The 18,648-nt window shown below is 35.8% G+C and overlaps 1 protein-coding gene and 1 long non-coding RNA gene across 2 annotated transcripts; both read left to right on the plus strand.

Moving 5' to 3' along the window:
* Window positions 1–1,055: 1,055 nt before the first annotated feature.
* Window positions 1,056–5,108, plus strand: LOC107787290 (NAC domain containing protein 50). Its single transcript, XM_016608837.2, has 4 exons — window positions 1,056–1,521; window positions 2,314–2,591; window positions 2,685–2,867; window positions 4,397–5,108. The coding sequence occupies exons 1-4, from the start codon at window positions 1,296–1,298 to the stop codon at window positions 4,907–4,909; spliced, it is 1,200 nt and encodes a 399-aa protein (XP_016464323.1). The 5' UTR covers window positions 1,056–1,295; the 3' UTR covers window positions 4,910–5,108.
* Window positions 5,109–10,818: 5,710 nt separating this feature from the next.
* LOC107787288 (uncharacterized) lies at window positions 10,819–13,334 on the plus strand. The gene is made up of 3 exons (XR_001648362.2): window positions 10,819–11,052; window positions 11,798–11,979; window positions 12,808–13,334. It is a non-coding gene; the product is annotated as an uncharacterized LOC107787288 (long non-coding RNA).
* Window positions 13,335–18,648: the final 5,314 nt, after the last annotated feature.

Here is an 18,648-nt window from a genome sequence, read left to right on the forward strand (position 1 = left end):
ATATGATTATATATATTTTATAAGGGGTGGCGAGCCAAAAAAGAAAAGAAAAAGTCATGAATAAAAGAGGATTAAAGGTTTCTTAAGGAACGGGCAATAAGAGATTGCTTTGCTTGTACTTCTTTACTTTGAATACCTCATTCACACTCACTTCTTTAACTACTCACATTAGGTTGCATTTATTTTATTCCTATCCTCAAAAAAATATGAAATATAAACTTGTATTTAACATTTTTTGCATTTTCGTCAACTTGTGATCCAAACCATGGACCAAATAAAGAAATATAAAGGAAAAAGACGACGTAAAAGAAAAGAAACTTGCAAATTAATGTCATTTTCAGTCACGATACAAAAATAAAAATAAAAATAAAAAATCTAGCTTTAAAGAGATTTTTATTGTTGTCCTATGACCAAAGATATCATGACGTTAGTTTCCATTAAATAATATATTTTCAAATTTGTATTAATTATTCATCTTACTTATTTCAGAAATTTTATTATTCTACTCCACCCTATACTCAAAGTAGTTTATGTTTCAAATTCTTTAATTGTTTTCAAGTTATCTCCACGAGATATTTATCTATTTTAAAAAAAATTACGACAAAATTGAAATTGGGTGAAACTAAACAAGATCCGACAAACGAAAACAATTTTGCAATCCATTATACAAAAATTACTTACCTTAGATGTAGTGTGGACTAAGATTTCTTTACAAAAAGGAAAAATATTTACACATATGTTAAAATTATGTCTAAATTCGTCGAACTTATATTATTATATAACATAATTTCTAGGATATTTTAGAATATTTTGTATTTGATTTTGTAGGAAATAACTTACTTCATTTGTATGCAGATTAAGATTTCTTTACAAAAATAAAAAAAAAATACGTCAACACGAATTTAAATTAGTCGGAATAATAGAATACCGAATAACTAAAATTTCAATTAATATCCTTAAAGTAAATTTTACAAAAATAAAAAAAATTAAGGTGGTCATTAGTTTTGACAGGAAACGCCACCTAAGTACATATCCACAAGTCACTTTTGTCCCCATGAATGGCTTATCTTTCTTAGATTTTCGATTTCCGTGTTAAACAAGTCTCTACTCTCTTCCCTTTCCTTCACCCACAGGCTATCTCTATTTTCACTTTACTTCACTTCCAATCTTCTCAATTCTAATATCTATCTATCTTTTTGTTTATGTATTTGGGTATTCTTAAAAAATCTCATTTTTACATTCTTGCCTTTCTGGGTGTGTCTAGTTTTTTTCCTTTTTAATTTTGAGGGCAAGAAATGGAGCAAGAAGGGTCACTGGTGGTGGTGGTGGCAGCGGCAGGGGCTGTAACGGTGGCGGCTCCGGCACGGGCGCCGACGTCTTTGGCGCCGGGGTTTAGGTTCCATCCGACCGACGAGGAATTAGTTAGGTACTATCTGAGGCGAAAGGCATGCGGGAAACCATTCAGGTTTCAGGCTGTTACTGAAATTGATGTTTACAAATCTGAACCTTGGGAGCTCGCAGGTTCAATTCAATTCCTTTTTCGTTGATTTCTGTCGTTATTTTGTGTCCAGTTTTCTTGTATGTTATGATTTCTTTGTTTATAACGCTTTTTTATCTGTTTGAATTTCGTGACTTCTTTTTAATATATACATATTTTTTTTTTTGGTTTGGTTTGATTGAGTTTTCAGGTTTAATTATTTCATTCGGAAAATTAGTGTGTTTCTGACATTTCCTCAGGTTTATTGGAAACTGCAATGCTCCTCTTCTATATGAATAACATCTCTTGTTATTAGCAGTGTTGGAGCCAGGATTTTGCACTAAGGGGATTAACTCTTTGGTTGTGTCAAGGGATTCAATATCTACTGTATATATATATATATATAAAGTTAAATTGACCTTGTATATAATGTGTTATTTTCCGACGAAGGGAGTTCAGATCGCCCCCTAGCTTCGCCCCTGGTTGTTGGGCTGTTGTATTAGTCATTTTTCTGTATTTCTTTGGCCTACTAATAGTGGCGGAGCCAGGAATTCTAACGAGGGGGTTAAAAAATGCAAATTTTCATACTGAGTATTGAGTAAGCATTTAAATGTCAAGGGGATTCAATAATTTTTATCCATATGCAAGAAAATTGTTTACCTTATTTATACTGTGTAATTTCCAGACGAAGGAATTCAATTTTGAACCTCCTTTTAACACACTTAGCCACGTCACATGCTAGTAATTAGTTTGTAGTGTTATGAATCTACATCCCCTTTTTTCCTGAATTTGGTAGCCATTATTTTAATGAATGGCCTTGTATTGATGACGTGCAGAATATTCATCGCTCAAGAGCAGAGATCTAGAATGGTACTTTTTCAGCCCTGTGGATAAGAAGTATGGTAACGGTTCTCGACTTAACCGAGCCACTGGCCAAGGCTACTGGAAAGCTACTGGGAAGGATCGTTTTGTTCGCCATAAATCTCAGACCATTGGAATGAAGAAAACACTTGTTTTCCATAGTGGTCGGGCACCTGATGGCCAGAGAACAAATTGGGTAATGCATGAGTACAGGCTTGCGGATGAAGAATTGGAGAAGGCTGGAATTGTGCAGGTGTGAACTAGCTTTTTTTGTGAACTTAGCTACTTTCCATATTTGGTTTTGAATCTCAAAAGAATCTCTTTCTGTTGGTTTGCGAGGACATAGGATTCCTTTGTGCTTTGTAGAATCTTTCAAAAAAGTGGTTTAGGACCGCCAAATGGTGACAGATATGCACCATTCGTTGAGGAGGAATGGGATGATGATGTAGCCATGATTCCTGGAGGAGAGGCAGAGGATGATATGGCGAATGGTGATGAAGCACGAGTTGAGGGCAATGACCTTGACCAGGTTCTGTTTCCTTTTCAGTACGGCCCTTTTAGATTGCTGAAACTTTGCACTTAAATGAATGAATCTCTATTGCCACTTGTTTTACCGTTGCTATTGATAAGGATCAGAAGAACAAACACAGGTAAGTATGAATGCCAATGTTGTCGGTGTAGATATAATGCTATTAATTGCATACTTTGTTATTTTGTCGTTACTCTTCTTTCTTAATTGGAAACTCTTTTCTAATTTTGTCTTTGCTCTCTTTCTCCTTGTATTGCAAACTTTTTGCTATATTTTTTAGTTGTAGATAACGGTTGAGAATCTTGTTTTACCATTAATGTCGATAAGGAATCAAGAGAACAATACAGTACAGGAAAGTATAAATGTCTATTTCGTTACTTGTAGATATAATGCTCTGAATTGCAATGCTTTGGTATTTTGTCGTTGCTCTTCTTTCTCCTAATATTGATCTTTCTATGTATTATTATTGGAATTGTTATGGGAAAATTGGAAAAAGAAAATGAAAAATGATTTTTGTTAATGTGGTGGTTAGGTAGTGCACCTAACGGTTTAGCATCTTGTTCCACCTTCCTCCTTCTTAATCCATGTTCACGTTGACACGTCATTATATTCCTATCGATAAGCTACATCCTTTTAGCCTTTTAATTGAATTTGAATATCACAAGAAGTAATTTATGTTTTTGTCAATAACTGCTCCATACCCACAACCATCACTACTCCAAGACACAAAGTTCAAATCTTAACTCTAGTGTGTTTTATAAAGGTGGACCTCCAGCTGTCTTGGGCATCAGTTTATCGGGTGAGATTTTGGGAATTGTAGGTGCAATGTTGCTTGTAGTGTCGGTCGTGAAGCTACAGAAATAAGTTCTTGAAAGCTCTTGAAGACACTGCTGATTATTATCAGAGGGGAGGGGAAACTCCTTGGTGATAGTATTGTTCATGATTCTCGGAAGTAACTAGCAAGCTAACTTGAAATGGTGAAAGTTTTATGTGACGCTTGAAAGCTCTTGAAGACACTGCTGATTATTATCAGAGGGGAGGGGAAACTCCTTGGTGATAGTATTGTTCATGATTCTCGGAAGTAACTAGCAAGCTAACTTGAAATGGTGAAAGTTTTATGTGACGCTTGAAAGCTCTTGAAGACACTGCTGATTATTATTCTTTGGATTTCAATCTTGTTGAATGCTCGAATTCTCTCCTAGAATGTGAAACATATTATTCTTGAGCAATATAACTGATCATTTTCTAGTGCACTCACATAGCTTTCTCTTTATTGGGATTTCACCTCAACAGTCTTTTATAAGTAAAAAGAAGTTTATGTATTTAGATGCAAAACTTCAAGCCCTTTTCTTCCTTTTAGTTTTGGGGCCCTCTTCACATCCATTAGCATGTGTACATTTATAAACTTGAGTTTCATATGTCCCGTATAGTTTTGAGCATTTCTCATTCGATAAACCCTGGGGTATGCTTAACTTTTTCCAGTTTGAGATTTACTTTGCTCGCCGCTAACTGTTAACTTTTGACAACAGGATGCTCTACGCAAGGCTCCTCGCTATATTGAAAACCTGATTGAACCCCAAAGTCTTCCGTTTGTTTGCAAGAGGGAGAGCTCAGAAGATGCTGAACTTCTCTCTTTAAGCCAAAGTAAGAGATCCAAGCATGACGATCCAAGCTCTAGCCGTGTAAATGGTTCTGAAGATTCAACTATTACTAGCCAGGATCCACCAACTACGATGATGACGAAAACAAATTGCTCCCCTACTCTCTTAGGATTCCCCTTGTTAGAGTCTACTGAAACTAAGGAAGGCCAGCCGTCCAATCCCCCTACTTTCGATTCCTCCAATCTTGAAAAATCTGTGCCTCCGGGCTACTTGAAGTTTATTAGTAATTTAGAGAATGGGATCCTTAATGTCTCTATGGAGAGGGAGACACTGAAGATTGAAGTGATGAGAGCCCAAGCCATGATCAACCTTCTTCAATCGCGTGTTGATCTTTTGACGAAAGAGAACGAAGACATGAGAAGAATCGTCCGAGAGGGTTAGGCGACAGCATTTTTTCAATATATTTTAGTTTGTAGCTATCAGACCCTTATATCGCAATTCTGTAGTCTCCTACTATCTTCAGGAAGAGGAAGATGGTTAAGAGATGGTTGAGCTGTTTATGGAACCTATGTAACATATCTGTAGTCTTTGCTATAATCTTGACCAAATGTGCCATTTTGCAATATGCAGAATTTTTTTATCTGTTGCATTGGTTTTTATAAAACTTAATCAGGTCTCAATCTTTTGCTCAAAAGTCAAATCTATTTCACTAGCTTGTTTGTTGTGATATTTCTCTTTCCATAGTCCAATTTATGGCCCTTCTGCTTGCATACTTCTCAAATTTGTCAACAGACATCTGCACTGAAGAAAAAAGAAGGGTCTTGACTCTAATCTGAAATTTTTAAATTTATTTTTACAATGATGGTACCCGAACTAGTTTGTATCACCTCAACTATTTCATTAGGTATTGTAGGGGTGTTAATGCTTCGGTTTAACCAGTTGTTTTAAGAATATTATACCGTACTAAATTTTCGGTTACTAGTTGAACTTTTTGAAATTGTCTCAATTATCTTGGTTTCCCTTTCATATCGGTATAATTTGATTAATTTTAGGTAATTTCATTTAAACTATGGGAAAATGCATAAGTACCCCCTCACCTATACCCGGATTCCCAATTACACACTTTTTCTTTGCAGAAATCCTATTACCCCCCTAAACTTATTTTAAATGGAATTATTTGCACCCTTAACGCTGACGGGGCAGAGTGTGTGTATTTCACTCTCCCAAAGGAGAGTGAAAAGCAAGAAAAAACGATTTTTAGGTTATTTTTTATTCTTTTTTACCATTTTTTCTTACTTTTTTTTTCCTTTTCCTTTTCCTTTTTCTTTGTCTTTTTTTTTCGTTTCTTCTCTAATTCCGGCGGATATTCATTCACCGCCGACTTTGTCTAACCATTTTTCTTCCATTTTTTCTTTTCACACACAAATTAAACTCTCAAAAAGATCTATTCATAAGCAAAGTAAAATACACTCAGATTTGGGGGGGAAAATTCATCATCGGAAAACCTTCCCACGCCGGGAAAAAAATGAAGTATTGAAATTTTAACTGGAAAAAGTTTTCTCAGCTTATATTCATTTTTATTTCTTTTGCTCTTCCTCCCACTCATAAATTACACTTTCAAGAAAAATTTATATATATAAAATAAAACACACTTAGATCGGGATAAAAATCTGTCGCCGGAAAAAATGGTGTTTGTGAAATTCCGAAGACCACCAATTTATGCCACCAGTGACCAAAACAAAAAGAAAGAGAATGAAATAACCAAAAAAAATGAGAATAATAAGAAATAAGAAAAAAAGAATAAGAAAAAGAAGAAAGAATAAAAAAGTACTAAAAATACATGTGGGGGCGCGTGTAGCTCACCACTTGACAAGAGTTTGGTTGTCTAGTTTTAGGGTGCAAATAATTTCATTTAAAATAAGTTTAAGGGGGTAATAGAATTCCCGCAAAGAAAAAGTGTATAGTTGAGAATCCGGGTATAAGATCAAGCGTACTTATGCATTTTTCCTTAAACTATCACATAAGAACCTCGTTGTCATTAGGATATGCCATTTGTTGTGTTAAATAACAACATGCAATATAATACTGACAGCATAGATTAAGAGTACTATATATTCTTCGTCAAGTCCATCTTTTACTACAAGAGCTTGTATAGTGCAATGGTCAAGCAAGATTTTGATATACAAGATAGAGACAAGGGCAGATCTATGTATGTAATTGAGGGTGGCACGCGATCAGTTTATATACATACTAGTATTTTTCACAAAAATGCCTATATAACCAACAAATGGCATCCCATGTCACAAAATGACCGAAGGTGCCGTGGTCGAGCTGTTGAATTCCCATACGCAGCATCCAGGGTAGAGACTCCCTAGATGTCCGAGTTTGTTCCTCTTTCTCCTTTTTCCCTTTCCTTTCTATTTTTTATGCTCCTTTTGTTAATTTCTCTTATTTTCTTCATCTTTTGTTATTCACTTTTTTCGTACACTTACAGTTTTAGTATTTATTTATATTGCATATTTGCTTCCTTTATCATTTTCTGGATCTTTAAATTTTCGAAAAAAGGTCAAAAATACCCCTTTACTATGTGAAAAAGATCATTTATACTTTCTATTATACTATCAGTCCATCACAACTCTTGCCATTATAGAATAAGTATAAAAATATCCCTCTGCCGTTAGGGCCCTCCACCATGGCCAATATCAGCCCAAATGGCCTAACATTTTGTTGAGGTGGATGCCAGGTGGCATGCCACTTTACTCTCTCCCTTAATTTTTTTCTCCAACACCACCTGAATATCCTTGTTCTGAACATTACTATATAGTTCCTTACGTTTCCCGTAAATCTATTTATTTTACAAATTCATCAAAACTCAAAATTTTAAACAACTTTCTGGTCCATTTCCACAAACCAACATCCTCTGTATCGATATACTTAATTTTATGAGGTTTATTATATTTGTTTTTTAATAATAGCTATACATGTAAATTACTGTGTGGGTTTTCTATAATTTTCTTGTAAATTTATGTTAAATTCTCAAAAATACAAAATAATTAATCTTTAATTGAATTGAATAAGATCAAAATGCGTGTAAGGAAAATGCATACACTGTGCTATATAATACTGGAGAGTATTTCGGAGATCGAAAATCAATTGTTGGGCTGACGTTGGTCCAATTCAAATAAAATTCTCATCCAGAATAAAACCCCATCCAAAATTCTCATCCAGAAAAAAACACAGTGCTCATCCAAAAGAAAAGAAAGGAGTCACATCACATGTACTCTATTTGTCTTTAATGGGTTAGTTCAAAGATGAAATCTTTCTTATTTGTTCATCATTCATTGTACATTGGGCAATTATATAAAACAAAGCTTTTATTTACTTGTCCAGTTGCTTAAACGGCAACAATATTTACTTCACTCTAGCACTTATTTCCTTGCGTTGCATTTCCTGAAACTTGGTTTTACTCGGCCGTTGTCTTTGATTGACTTGTCAGTCTATTTTTGCCGGTGATTAGGTAAAGGGGAGGTGGTGTTGGAGGAAAAAGAGGGGAAATGGTGAAATGGGATCGGAATGGTGAGATGGCATGTCAAATGGCATCTACCTCAAGCAACATATCACACCATGTGGAATGCTATTGGCCATGGTGGAGGACCCTGACGGCAGAAGGGTATTTTTGTGCTAATTCTATAACGTTAAGGATTGTAATGGACTGATAGTATAACGGAGGGTATAAATAATCCTTTTCACATAGTAAAGGGGTATTTTTTTACCCTTCTCCGTTAAATTTTATTTAGATGTAATTTAATCATTTTCTTTTTCTTATCCATCTAATATTATTTTATTAATTACATAAAAAATTATAGTGATGCATCAGACATAATAAAATATTAATTAGCTACATATAGATTAAAGGGACATATCACATATTCATTTATGCATAAATATTCTTTTAAATTGGATTGAAGAAATTCAAAACGGATCAAACCGAACCGAATTAATCCAAAACGGATCGAATCTACTGAATGTACACCTTAATTCAATTTTCTTCACTAGTGGTCGATTTGCATTAAAATAGTGGCACCCGCAGCCATCAAATCTTGGATTTGCCTTTGGGTAAAGGTTGTAATGGCGTGGGCTATACACTCCCAATACACTCTTTAGCAAAATCAGATATTGTTCTAGTAAAACGATAATGGAATGCTAATAAAAAATTGCAATCAAAAGATGACGACGACGACATACCCAATGTAATCCTATAAATGGAATTTGAGAAGGGTAGTGTACGCAAACCTTACCCCAACCTTGTGTAGGTAAAGATTGGTCGTTTCTAATAGATCCCCAGATCAAGAAAAGTATGTAAATAGAAGAAGTCACGTAAAGAAAAGCAGTAACTAAATCCAGGAAATAAGATAACCGAATCAAAAAGAAATAGCACATAGTATTAGAAATCTAAGAATGGGAAATACAAGAAAATACTAGTACTACAGGTGTAGAAAGGTAATATAGGTACGAAAAAGAACCGCACTCGACTATCAGTAACCCACTACCCTAATCCTTGACTTACACACCCTCTTATCAAGGATCATGTCCTTGATAAGCTGAAGATGCACCATGTCCTATCTAATCATTTCTCCCCAATACTTTTTCGGCCTACCCCTACTTTCCATTTGCCCCAGTCTCACATCTCCTCACCGGGGTATCTACGCATGTCTCTTTCATATATTCGAACCATCTCAGCCTCGCTTCCTGCATCTTATCCACCAAGGGGTCACAACCACCTAATCCAAAATATCTTCATTCCTAATCATATCTCTCCTAGTATGCCTACACATCCATCCCATCATCCTCATTTCCGCCATCTTCTGAACATGAGAATACTTCGCCGCATACACCATAGTTGGTATGACAATCACTCTATAAAATATGTCTTTAAGTCTCAGTGGCACTTTCGTATCACATAATATGCTGGATGCAAGCCTCCACTTCATCCATTATGTTCTAATACGATGTGTGACATCCTCGCCAATCTCCCCATTACTTTGAATTATAGACCCAAGATATTTGAAACTTCCTTTCTTGGGGATGATTTGTGTGTCCGACCTCACTTTCACGTCATCCTTCTCAGTTCCGCTGCTGAACTTACTCTTTAAGTATTCGCTCTTAGTCCTGCTCAACTTGAAATCTTTAAACTCAAAGGTTTTCCTCCAAACCTCCAACCTAGTGTTAACACCGGCTTGCGTTTCATCAATTAGAACTATATCATCAGCAACTAACATATACCATGGTACCTCCCCTTGAATGTGTCGTGTCAACTTATTTATCACCAAGGCAAATAAGAACGGGCTGAGAGTTGATCCCTAGTGCAACCCCATCATGACTAGGAAGTGATTAGAGTCTTCTCCCACTGTCTTCGCCCAGGTCTTGAATCCATCGTACATGTCCTTAATCGCCTTAATGTAGACGACATGCGTCTTTAGCCTCGAAACATCTCCATATATAAAACTTTCCTGGGACTTTGTCGTAAGCTTTTTATAGGTCAATGAACATTATATATAAGTCTCTATTCCTCTCCCTGTACTGCTCCACCAATCTGCTAACAAAATAAATGGCTTTTGTGATTGATCGCCCCGCATAAATCCAAAATGGTTCTCAGAAATGGTTAGTAGTCAATCACATAACTTTGAAATGATAACCTATAGCATCATGAGATTTTTTTGGATAAAATTTAGACTGATATTTGATTCAAATATCACAATGATATAAAGGAGTAGGAAGAAGAAGAAACATACCTTGGTGCCTTGTTGTTCGAAATTGTTGAAATCAATTTACTTTCAATAGTAGTAGAATAGTAGAATAGGTATAGGTGTTACTTGTAGTTGTTTCCTCGTAAAATTTCATGGGGTAGCTTATTCCCAATTTAATCTAAACTCATTTGAGCGAACTTCAAATGTTGCCTGCAGCTCCCCCTCCTCCTCCTCCTCCGTCTTCTCCTGCTTCTTTATCTCCTCATTCATGTGTTTCTTCTGTTGCTTCTTATTTCCACCTGAACAACCTCCATATGTGAAATTATTTTACCTTTTTTGTGTGTTTTCCATTATTCCCCAAATCTGACCTTACTCCTAGGTTTGTTAAATTTGGAATTACAGTAATGGTGGAGGAGTCGCATCTCCACCGACATCAATCTATGTAAGTTTTTGGGATCGTGGGTTGCCCATGTGAACCGACCGATCCAATCTTAACTGACCCATAAATAAAGGATTATCTGATTTTTTAAATAAAGGATGAACATTTGTATTATAACTGTTCAACCTTATCCTTAAAAGGAGGGGAAACAGTTATAACTGTTCAAATCCTTTTTGAAAAGGAGGGGAACAATTATAACGGTTCAAATCTTTTTTAAAGGAAAAGCAAAAGGAAAAAATCAAAAAGAAGGAAAAGCAATCCTGACTTTCTAGATTACATCATCACGCTAAAAGATATTCAGTTTGTGAAATTTAACCTTGATTTCCTAGTGAAATCAAAGGAGACTTGGGGCAGATTTTTTTGGTAGCAACAACAACAATATCCGTTGCGAATTTAAGGTACACAATCCGTTATTTTTGCTCCAAATTATATTACATTGGTATCAGAGCATGGTTGAATGATCCAGATATTCATGTAAGTTATTTTGAAATCGTTGTTTTATAAGTTTAGGTTGAGATTTTTTTGTTGGCTAATTTTTGACAAGTTTCAGAGAAAACTATTTCTATTTTTTTGCGCTTGGGTTATCGCTTGTTAAATATTTTGGTCTAAGACTTATATAATCATGATCTACTCATTTTGGGATTTCCGAAAATATATCATATATGAAAAACGGATTAAAAACGAGTGAGATATGATTCTTTGAAGATTGACAGATTTTGATTATTTTTCTGACGAAAAACTGCTTTTGTTTTCAGCGTTTTAGAAATAACTTATTAAATTTTTTTCCTAAAACTTATTTAATCATGTTATTATCGTTTTGAACTTTTCGAAAATATATTATATGTGAAAAACGGATTAAAAACGAGTGAGATATGATTTTTTGAAGATTGACAGTTTTTGACTATTTTTCTGATGAAAAACTGCTTCTGTTTTCAGCATTTTAAAAATAACTTGTTAAATATTTTTGCCTATTCATGATATACTCGTTTTGAGCTTTCCGAAAATATTTTTTTATATGAAAAACAGAATCTTCCAACTTTAAAAATCCTTTTATTATCCTTTTTATCTTCTACCAGAAATTTGTAACATACGTTGTCGCATTAAATGGTAACAACCATATTTGATTTATTGTTCCTATTTCAGATATGGCTGAATGGGAACATGCTCAAATTGCTCTAAATGGGAGTGATATAGATAGAGGAGCAAAAAGAAATAGCAGAAGAATGTGTCGCAAGAGGATCAAAACTCTAGTTGATTCAGATTCAGAGCCTGAAGTCATTAGAAATGATTCAAGGATGAAGCAGAATCTGAACAAAGAAATAAGGGTACGTAAAAGGGAAGGAATAAGACTTCTTGAGGATTTTAAGAAAAAAAAATGGCTCTTTTTGACTCTTTGCTTGATTTTCTCAGATTTTTTAGGATAAAATTAGGTGAAATTCATGTTGAGGATAGGGATGCCTTCGTCATTCTGTATTATTCTTTATCAGATCTCTAGAAGAATGAACTTATTGAAATCTATGGAGAAATTGGTCATAATGAATCATTATTGAGGTTCTTGGTGGCTCTAGGAGTGAGATGGATAAAAAATTTCCATGATAACTTAATTTAGTTAAGTATTTTTTTATGAACTCCTTTGTTTTATTTTTGATATATTAATGAATATATATCTTTGTGTTTATCCTATTTTGGATAGGCTGTTATTCTATGTTGCTCTAGAATATGGTGTTAATAATAAGACTCAAAATCCTAGTGATTATAGTCTTCATCATATTACTGCACATTAAGAAATTAATTTCTAGTTTTGGTTAAATATTTAGATTGTAGATGATAATTGGATACTTACATATCCTTTTGATTTTATACTATATGTGAAACCTTCATTAGAATTAATTTGCTTGAATGTGTATGACACATGCATAATTGATAAATAAACTTGCGTAATTGTCTCTTAATTACATACATGGCATCAAAAAGTATTATTGTTGACTTAAACAAAGGTGAGAAACTAAATGGTGACAATTACGACATCTGGAGTTGTAAGATATGGTATGTCCTAGAGCCGAAAAAGGTAGCATTCCTAAACGCATCTTTGAGTGTTGTGTATATTTCAAGCACTTCTTTACTAACTGAATCTTATCCTATGTGGATTGTAGACTCAGGATCCACCAACCACGTGAGTCGAGATCGAGAAACGTTTGTGGAGTTTCGTCGAGTTTCACCTGGATCAAGGTGGATTTATGTAGGAAATAATGCTAGACTTGAAGTCAAAGGAATAAGCACTTGCAAAGTACACTTGCGTGGTGGCCGATCTTTGATGTTGCATGACATCCTATATGCTCCAAAGATTCGACAAAATTTAGTATTTGTTTCTATTCTATTGGATGTTGGTTTTGATTTGTTTTTTAGTTGCAATGGTTTAAGAATATCTCTAGCTAATGTTTTATATGGTTTTGGACTTCGTTATGATCATTTTTTCGTTTTAGATTGTAATCTTTCAACTTATGACTATTAAGTTGATCGTTGTGTAATGGCATGTTATTACATGGCATGCAAGATTAGGTCACATAGGGCAAGATCGAATGAATAGGTTGGCAAAGGAAGGGCATTTAGGTTCTTTCTCCAAAATTGACATGCCAACTTGTGAAAATTGTCTTGTTGGAAAGATTACGCGTAAACCATTTGGGAAGGCTAAAAGAGCTTAATTCCCACTTCAATTAATCCATTCTGATATTTGTGGTCCAATGAATATAAGGGCAAGGTCTGGTGCTGCGTACTTCATTACATTTATTGATGATTTCACGCACTTTGGTTATGTCTATTTGATTTCTCATAAATCTGAAGCACTTGAGTGCTTTAAAAGTTATATAAATGAAGTTGAAAATCAATTAGATAAAAGTATAAAGGTTTTAAGAACCGATCGTGGACGTGAATATTTGTCAAAACAATTTGAAGAATTATGTACTGTAAAGGGCATTATCAGACAGTCAACTACTCCTTATACACCTCAATAAAATGGTGTAGCTGAAAGAAGGAATAGAACATTATTGGACATGACAAGATTAATGATGGCGCAGACAAATTTGTCGATCTCTTTCTGGGGAGATGCATTATTGACTGCGGCCTACATATGGAATAAAGTGCCTTCTAATTAGTATCTTCCACTCCTTATGAACTTTGGATTGGTCATAAAACAAACCTGAATGATCTACGACCTTGGGGCTGTGCTGCATATATTAAAGATTGTTTTGGTGAGTCTTGTAAATTAAGTCCAAAAGGAAAGAAATGTATCTTTATTGGATACTCAAAATGCTCCAAAGGGTATGTGTTCATTGATGAATTGGAGGATGGAAGTATTACTGAAATTGTATCACGAGATGTCAGATTTTTGGAAAATGATTTTGCAAAAAAGGGTGAAATAAATGAAGGTGAGCCTCTCTACGAATTGTTGAATTTAGAAGATCAGGCTTAATCGAGCCCTAAGAAGGATAGAATGGTTAAAAGCGATGAAAGAAGAATTAGAGTCCATAAAAACCAAGAAAGTCTGGTATCTAGTTGACCTTCCTCAGAGACGTAGAGCTATTGGGAATAAATGGATTCTCAAAGTTAAATGCAAATCGGATGGATCAATAGAAATACACAAAGCATAATTGGTGGCAAAAGGTTTTATTCAAGAAGCTGGAATAGATTATGAGGAAACTTTTTCACCAGTTGTGAAGTTTACCTCTATACGATTATTTTTGGCTATTGTTGCACGTTTAAATCTAGAACTACACCAAATGGATGTGAAGACCGCTTTTCTCAATGGAGAACTAAACGAGGAAATTTACATGGAACAACCTGTAGGTTTCGTTGTTAAAGGCCAAGAAAAGAAAAGTTTGTAAATTGAAAAGATCAATTTATGGCCTAAAACAATCTTCAAGGCAGTGGTACCTGAGATTTCATAAGGAGGTGATTTCATTTGATTTCACCATGATCGATAAAGACCATTGCATCTATGTGAAAAAGTCCAATAGAAAGTTTATAATTCTTTCTCTTTACGTGGATGATATTTTATTAGCTGAAAATAATTTGGAGTATGTAAAAACTGTTAAGTCATGGCTTTCAAAGTCATTTGACATGAAAGATATGGGTAAATCAGACTATATATAGGGTGTTAAAATTCAAAGTGATCGTTCCAAAAAATGTTTTTGAGTCTATCTCAAGAAACATACATAAAGAAAATTTTGGAACACTTTCGAATGAATAGTTGCAAGACTATGGATACTCCAATAGTAAGAGGCGAAACTTTAAGCCTTGAAATGTGTTCAAAGGCTGAAAAAGAAAAAGAAGACATGTCTCAAGTTTCATATTCTAGTGCTATCGGGAGTCTGATGTACGCTATGATGTGTACTCGTCCAGACATTTGTTATGTCGTAGGTCTAGTAAGCAGGTATCAATCTAATCCCGGAACAGATCATTGGAAGTCAGTGAAGAGAATATTCCGATATCTGAAGGGAATTGTAGATTATTCACTATGCTATTGTGGATCTGATTTACTCTTGAGAGGTTACACATATATTGATTGGGCTTGTGATCAGAATGATAGAAACTTAACCTCTGATTATGTTTTCTTACTTAATGGTGGTGCTATTTCATGAAAAAGTAAGAAATAAACTTGCACAACTCTTTCAACCATAAAAGTTGAATTCGTAGCTTGTCCATTTACAGTACAAGAAGCTGTTTTGTTAAAGAGATTCTTTGAGCATTTGAATGTTGCAAAGAATTCTAAGGACCCCGTGACTTTATATTGCGACAGTCAGGCGGCCATCGCATATACAAAGGATCCTAAGTATCACAGTAAAACCAAACACATTTATATTAAATATAACTTTTTGAGAGATATTGTAGCAAGTGGAGAAGTGAATTTACGATACATTCCTACTCGTGAAATGATAGCTGATCCTTTTACAAAGGCCATATCTAGAGGCCTGTTTAAAAAACATGTTAAGTCTCTAGGTTTGCGTAGGAAATGATGATATTTATGTATTGTAAAACAACTTTGTTGTAATGATATTCTCATCAAAGTAAGACTATTGAATTTGTGTCTCATATGAATGTGATAATGTTTTAAAAATAAAATATGCCGGACAAGTTGCGAGATTGGCTCTCTCACACGAGCAATTGCCTCTTACGTTAGAGAACGTAAAGAGCTAATTTTCACTGTCATGCTATGACTTGTTTTATAAACCAGACAAGAGTCTCTCTAAGAAAATGTGTGATGACCCTTTGGGTCACTTATTTTTAAATTGAATTCTATGTTTCGAGACCTTAAAAACCTCTCTTAGCATCACTTCAATTTGCGTGCACAGTCCGGGCGCGTAGCCGGAAAGCTTATATGTGAAAATCTGTGAAAAATAATAAATTTTGACTATTAAATGAATTAATTTGATTTGGGTCAAATTTTTAGGTAAACAGACCCGGACCCGTGATTTGACGATCTCGGAGGGTCCGTAGGAAAATATGGGACTTGGGCGTATGCCCGGAATCGAATTCCAAGGTCCCAAGCCCGAGAAATGAATTTTTTAAAAGAAAATTGTTTAAAGGATTTGGAAATGAATTTTGATTAGAACATGTTGGTATCGGGCCCGTATTTTGGTTACGGTGCCCGATATAGGTCTTATATGTGATTTAAGATAATTTTGTGAAGTTTCGTAAGAAACGGAATCCGTTTGACGTGATTCGGGCCTTAAATGCAAAATTTGATGTTTTAAGAAGTTTTGAAATATTTCATTGATTTTGAGGTTTAATTCGTTGTTTAAGGGGTTAGTTTGGCGATTTGATCGCACAGATAAGTTCATATGATGTTTTTGAGTTAGTACGTATGTTTGGTTTGGAGCCCCGAGGGCCCGGGTTTGTTTCGGAAGGTTTTTGAACTAATAAAAGTTGCAGGTTTTTGCTATTCAGTGCCCAGGAATTTTTCTCTTCGCGTTCACGCGGGCACACTCGCGAACGCGTAAGGCAAATCTCCAGGTGCCAAATTTCTTCTTCGCGAATGTGAAGCTGGTGACGCTAACGCGAGGCTAAGGGGGGATACCCTTCGCGAACGCGACCCAGCACACGCGAACGCGATGGCTTATGAGCCTGGGCAGGGGGAAAGGTATTATACCTACACGAACGCGACCGCCTGGACGCGAACACGAGGGCTCGAGGAGTTAGTGCTCCGTGATCGCGATCCCACTTACGCGAACGTGAAGGTCTCTCAGGCCTAACTCATCGCGAACGCGATGAGCCTGTCGCGAATGCAAAGACCAAATTCGTCCAGTTATTTTAAGTTTCAAAAACAGAATGCATTACAGGAATTCCACCATTTTTCATAATCTTCATCTTCTCCACACCTCTTGGGCGATGTTTGAAGAGGAACTTCACCTTAGCTTCATAGGTATGTAATCTTAAGCTCGTTTTCTTCCATTTTTATCAACACCCACTAGGGTTCTAGGCCTAAAACATGAGATTAAGGGTAGAAAATTGGGGTTTGGGTAGAGTTAGAGCTTTTTAATTATTTGGGAATTTGACCTTGTTTTGGGATCGGATTTCAAAACAAAATATATATTCGGGCTCCTGGGTGAATGGGTAATCGGATTTTGGTCCGAACCTCGTGTTTTCACCAAGCGGGCCCAGGGTGAATTTTTGACTTTTTGGGATGAATGATGGAAAAGCTATAATTAAGCATTGGAATTGGATTGTTTAGCATTTATTGATGTTATTAAGTCGATTATGTCTAGATACAATTGATTTGGAGTCAAATTCAAAAGGAAAGGCGGTGTTTGAGGCTTGAGTTGGCCGTGGAAGTTCGAGGTAAGTGTTCGGTCTAACCTTAGCTTGAGGGATTATGAGTTGTGTCCTATTTGCTATTTGCTTCTTGTTGAGTACGACGTATAGGCATGGTGACGAGTATCTATTCGTTGGTATCGAGCATGACCGTGAGTCTTAAATTGCAATTTACTTTGTGTTCTTAAATAGTACTACGGATGCTTTAATTGATGATTCTCGATATTGAGCAAGGATTAAGTTTGTTTTCGTGGAAATTGCTTATGATTGAGTATTGGTGTTAGCTGAGATGAGTAGAAGTTGGGTTAAGGTTGGTTATAGTTGTTTCTCCCTTGCCAGGATGTATTTACTTTTACTGTCGAATCCTATGCCGGGATAGCACAGTTTATTGTTGATCCCTTGCCGGGACTCTTGGTATGGTTGTTGCTAAAGGTATATAAATATATGGAACGGGTTGCACGCCGCAACAATACAATATATTGAATGGGCTGCACGCCGCAACAATACTATACATGGAACGGTTTGCACGCCGCAACAATGTTATGTTGGATCAGGTTGCACGCCACAATAATGTTATATTGGATTGGGTTGCACGCCGCAACAGTGATACAGTTGGATCGGGTTGCACGCCGCAACAGTGCTAAATGATAGGGATCGGGTTGTGCGCCGCAACAATGTTATTATTGTTTTGTTGTAGATCTTGAATTGTTCCTTCATATTTCTCTTAAGTTTCTACTGGATTTGATATTTCCCCCATAGCATGTACCCCCTCCCATGTTAATTGTTTATTCATGTTTATTTTCTGTTGTATATTATATAACTGCACAGGTTTATCTAAAGTCTGGTCCTAGCCTCGTCACTACCTCGCCGGGGTTAGGCCAGGCACTTACCACCACATGGGGTCGGTTGTACTGATGCTATACTCTGCACTATGTGCAAATTCCGGAGCATCTTTTGGACAGTAGCACTTGGGGAGCCCGCCTTCAGTCCAGCCAGAGATCCCGAGGTAGTCCTGCAGGCGTCCGCAGGCCCGATGTTCTCTTCTACTTTATTATGTACTCTGTTTTTATTAGATTTCGAGACAGATTGTATTTCTTTCAGACATTTGTATGTAGTACTCATAGACCGTCCGTGAATATTGTGACACCAGATTCTGGGTAGAGGAGTATATTGGCATTGTAGTATTG

This window comes from Nicotiana tabacum, chromosome 11, assembly GCF_000715075.1.
Source record: "Nicotiana tabacum cultivar K326 chromosome 11, ASM71507v2, whole genome shotgun sequence".
In the NCBI taxonomy this organism is placed as follows: domain Eukaryota; kingdom Viridiplantae; phylum Streptophyta; class Magnoliopsida; order Solanales; family Solanaceae; genus Nicotiana; species Nicotiana tabacum.

Coding starts and splice junctions, on each gene's coding strand:
- LOC107787290 (XM_016608837.2), top strand. CDS start 1,296: ATGGAGCAAGAAGGGTCACTGGTGGTGGTGGTGGCAGCGGCAGGGGCT. Junction 1,522..2,313: donor TGAACCTTGGGAGCTCGCAG/GTTCAATTCAAT, acceptor GATGACGTGCAG/AATATTCATCGCTCAAGAGC. Junction 2,592..2,684: donor AGAAGGCTGGAATTGTGCAG/GTGTGAACTAGC, acceptor GCGAGGACATAG/GATTCCTTTGTGCTTTGTAG.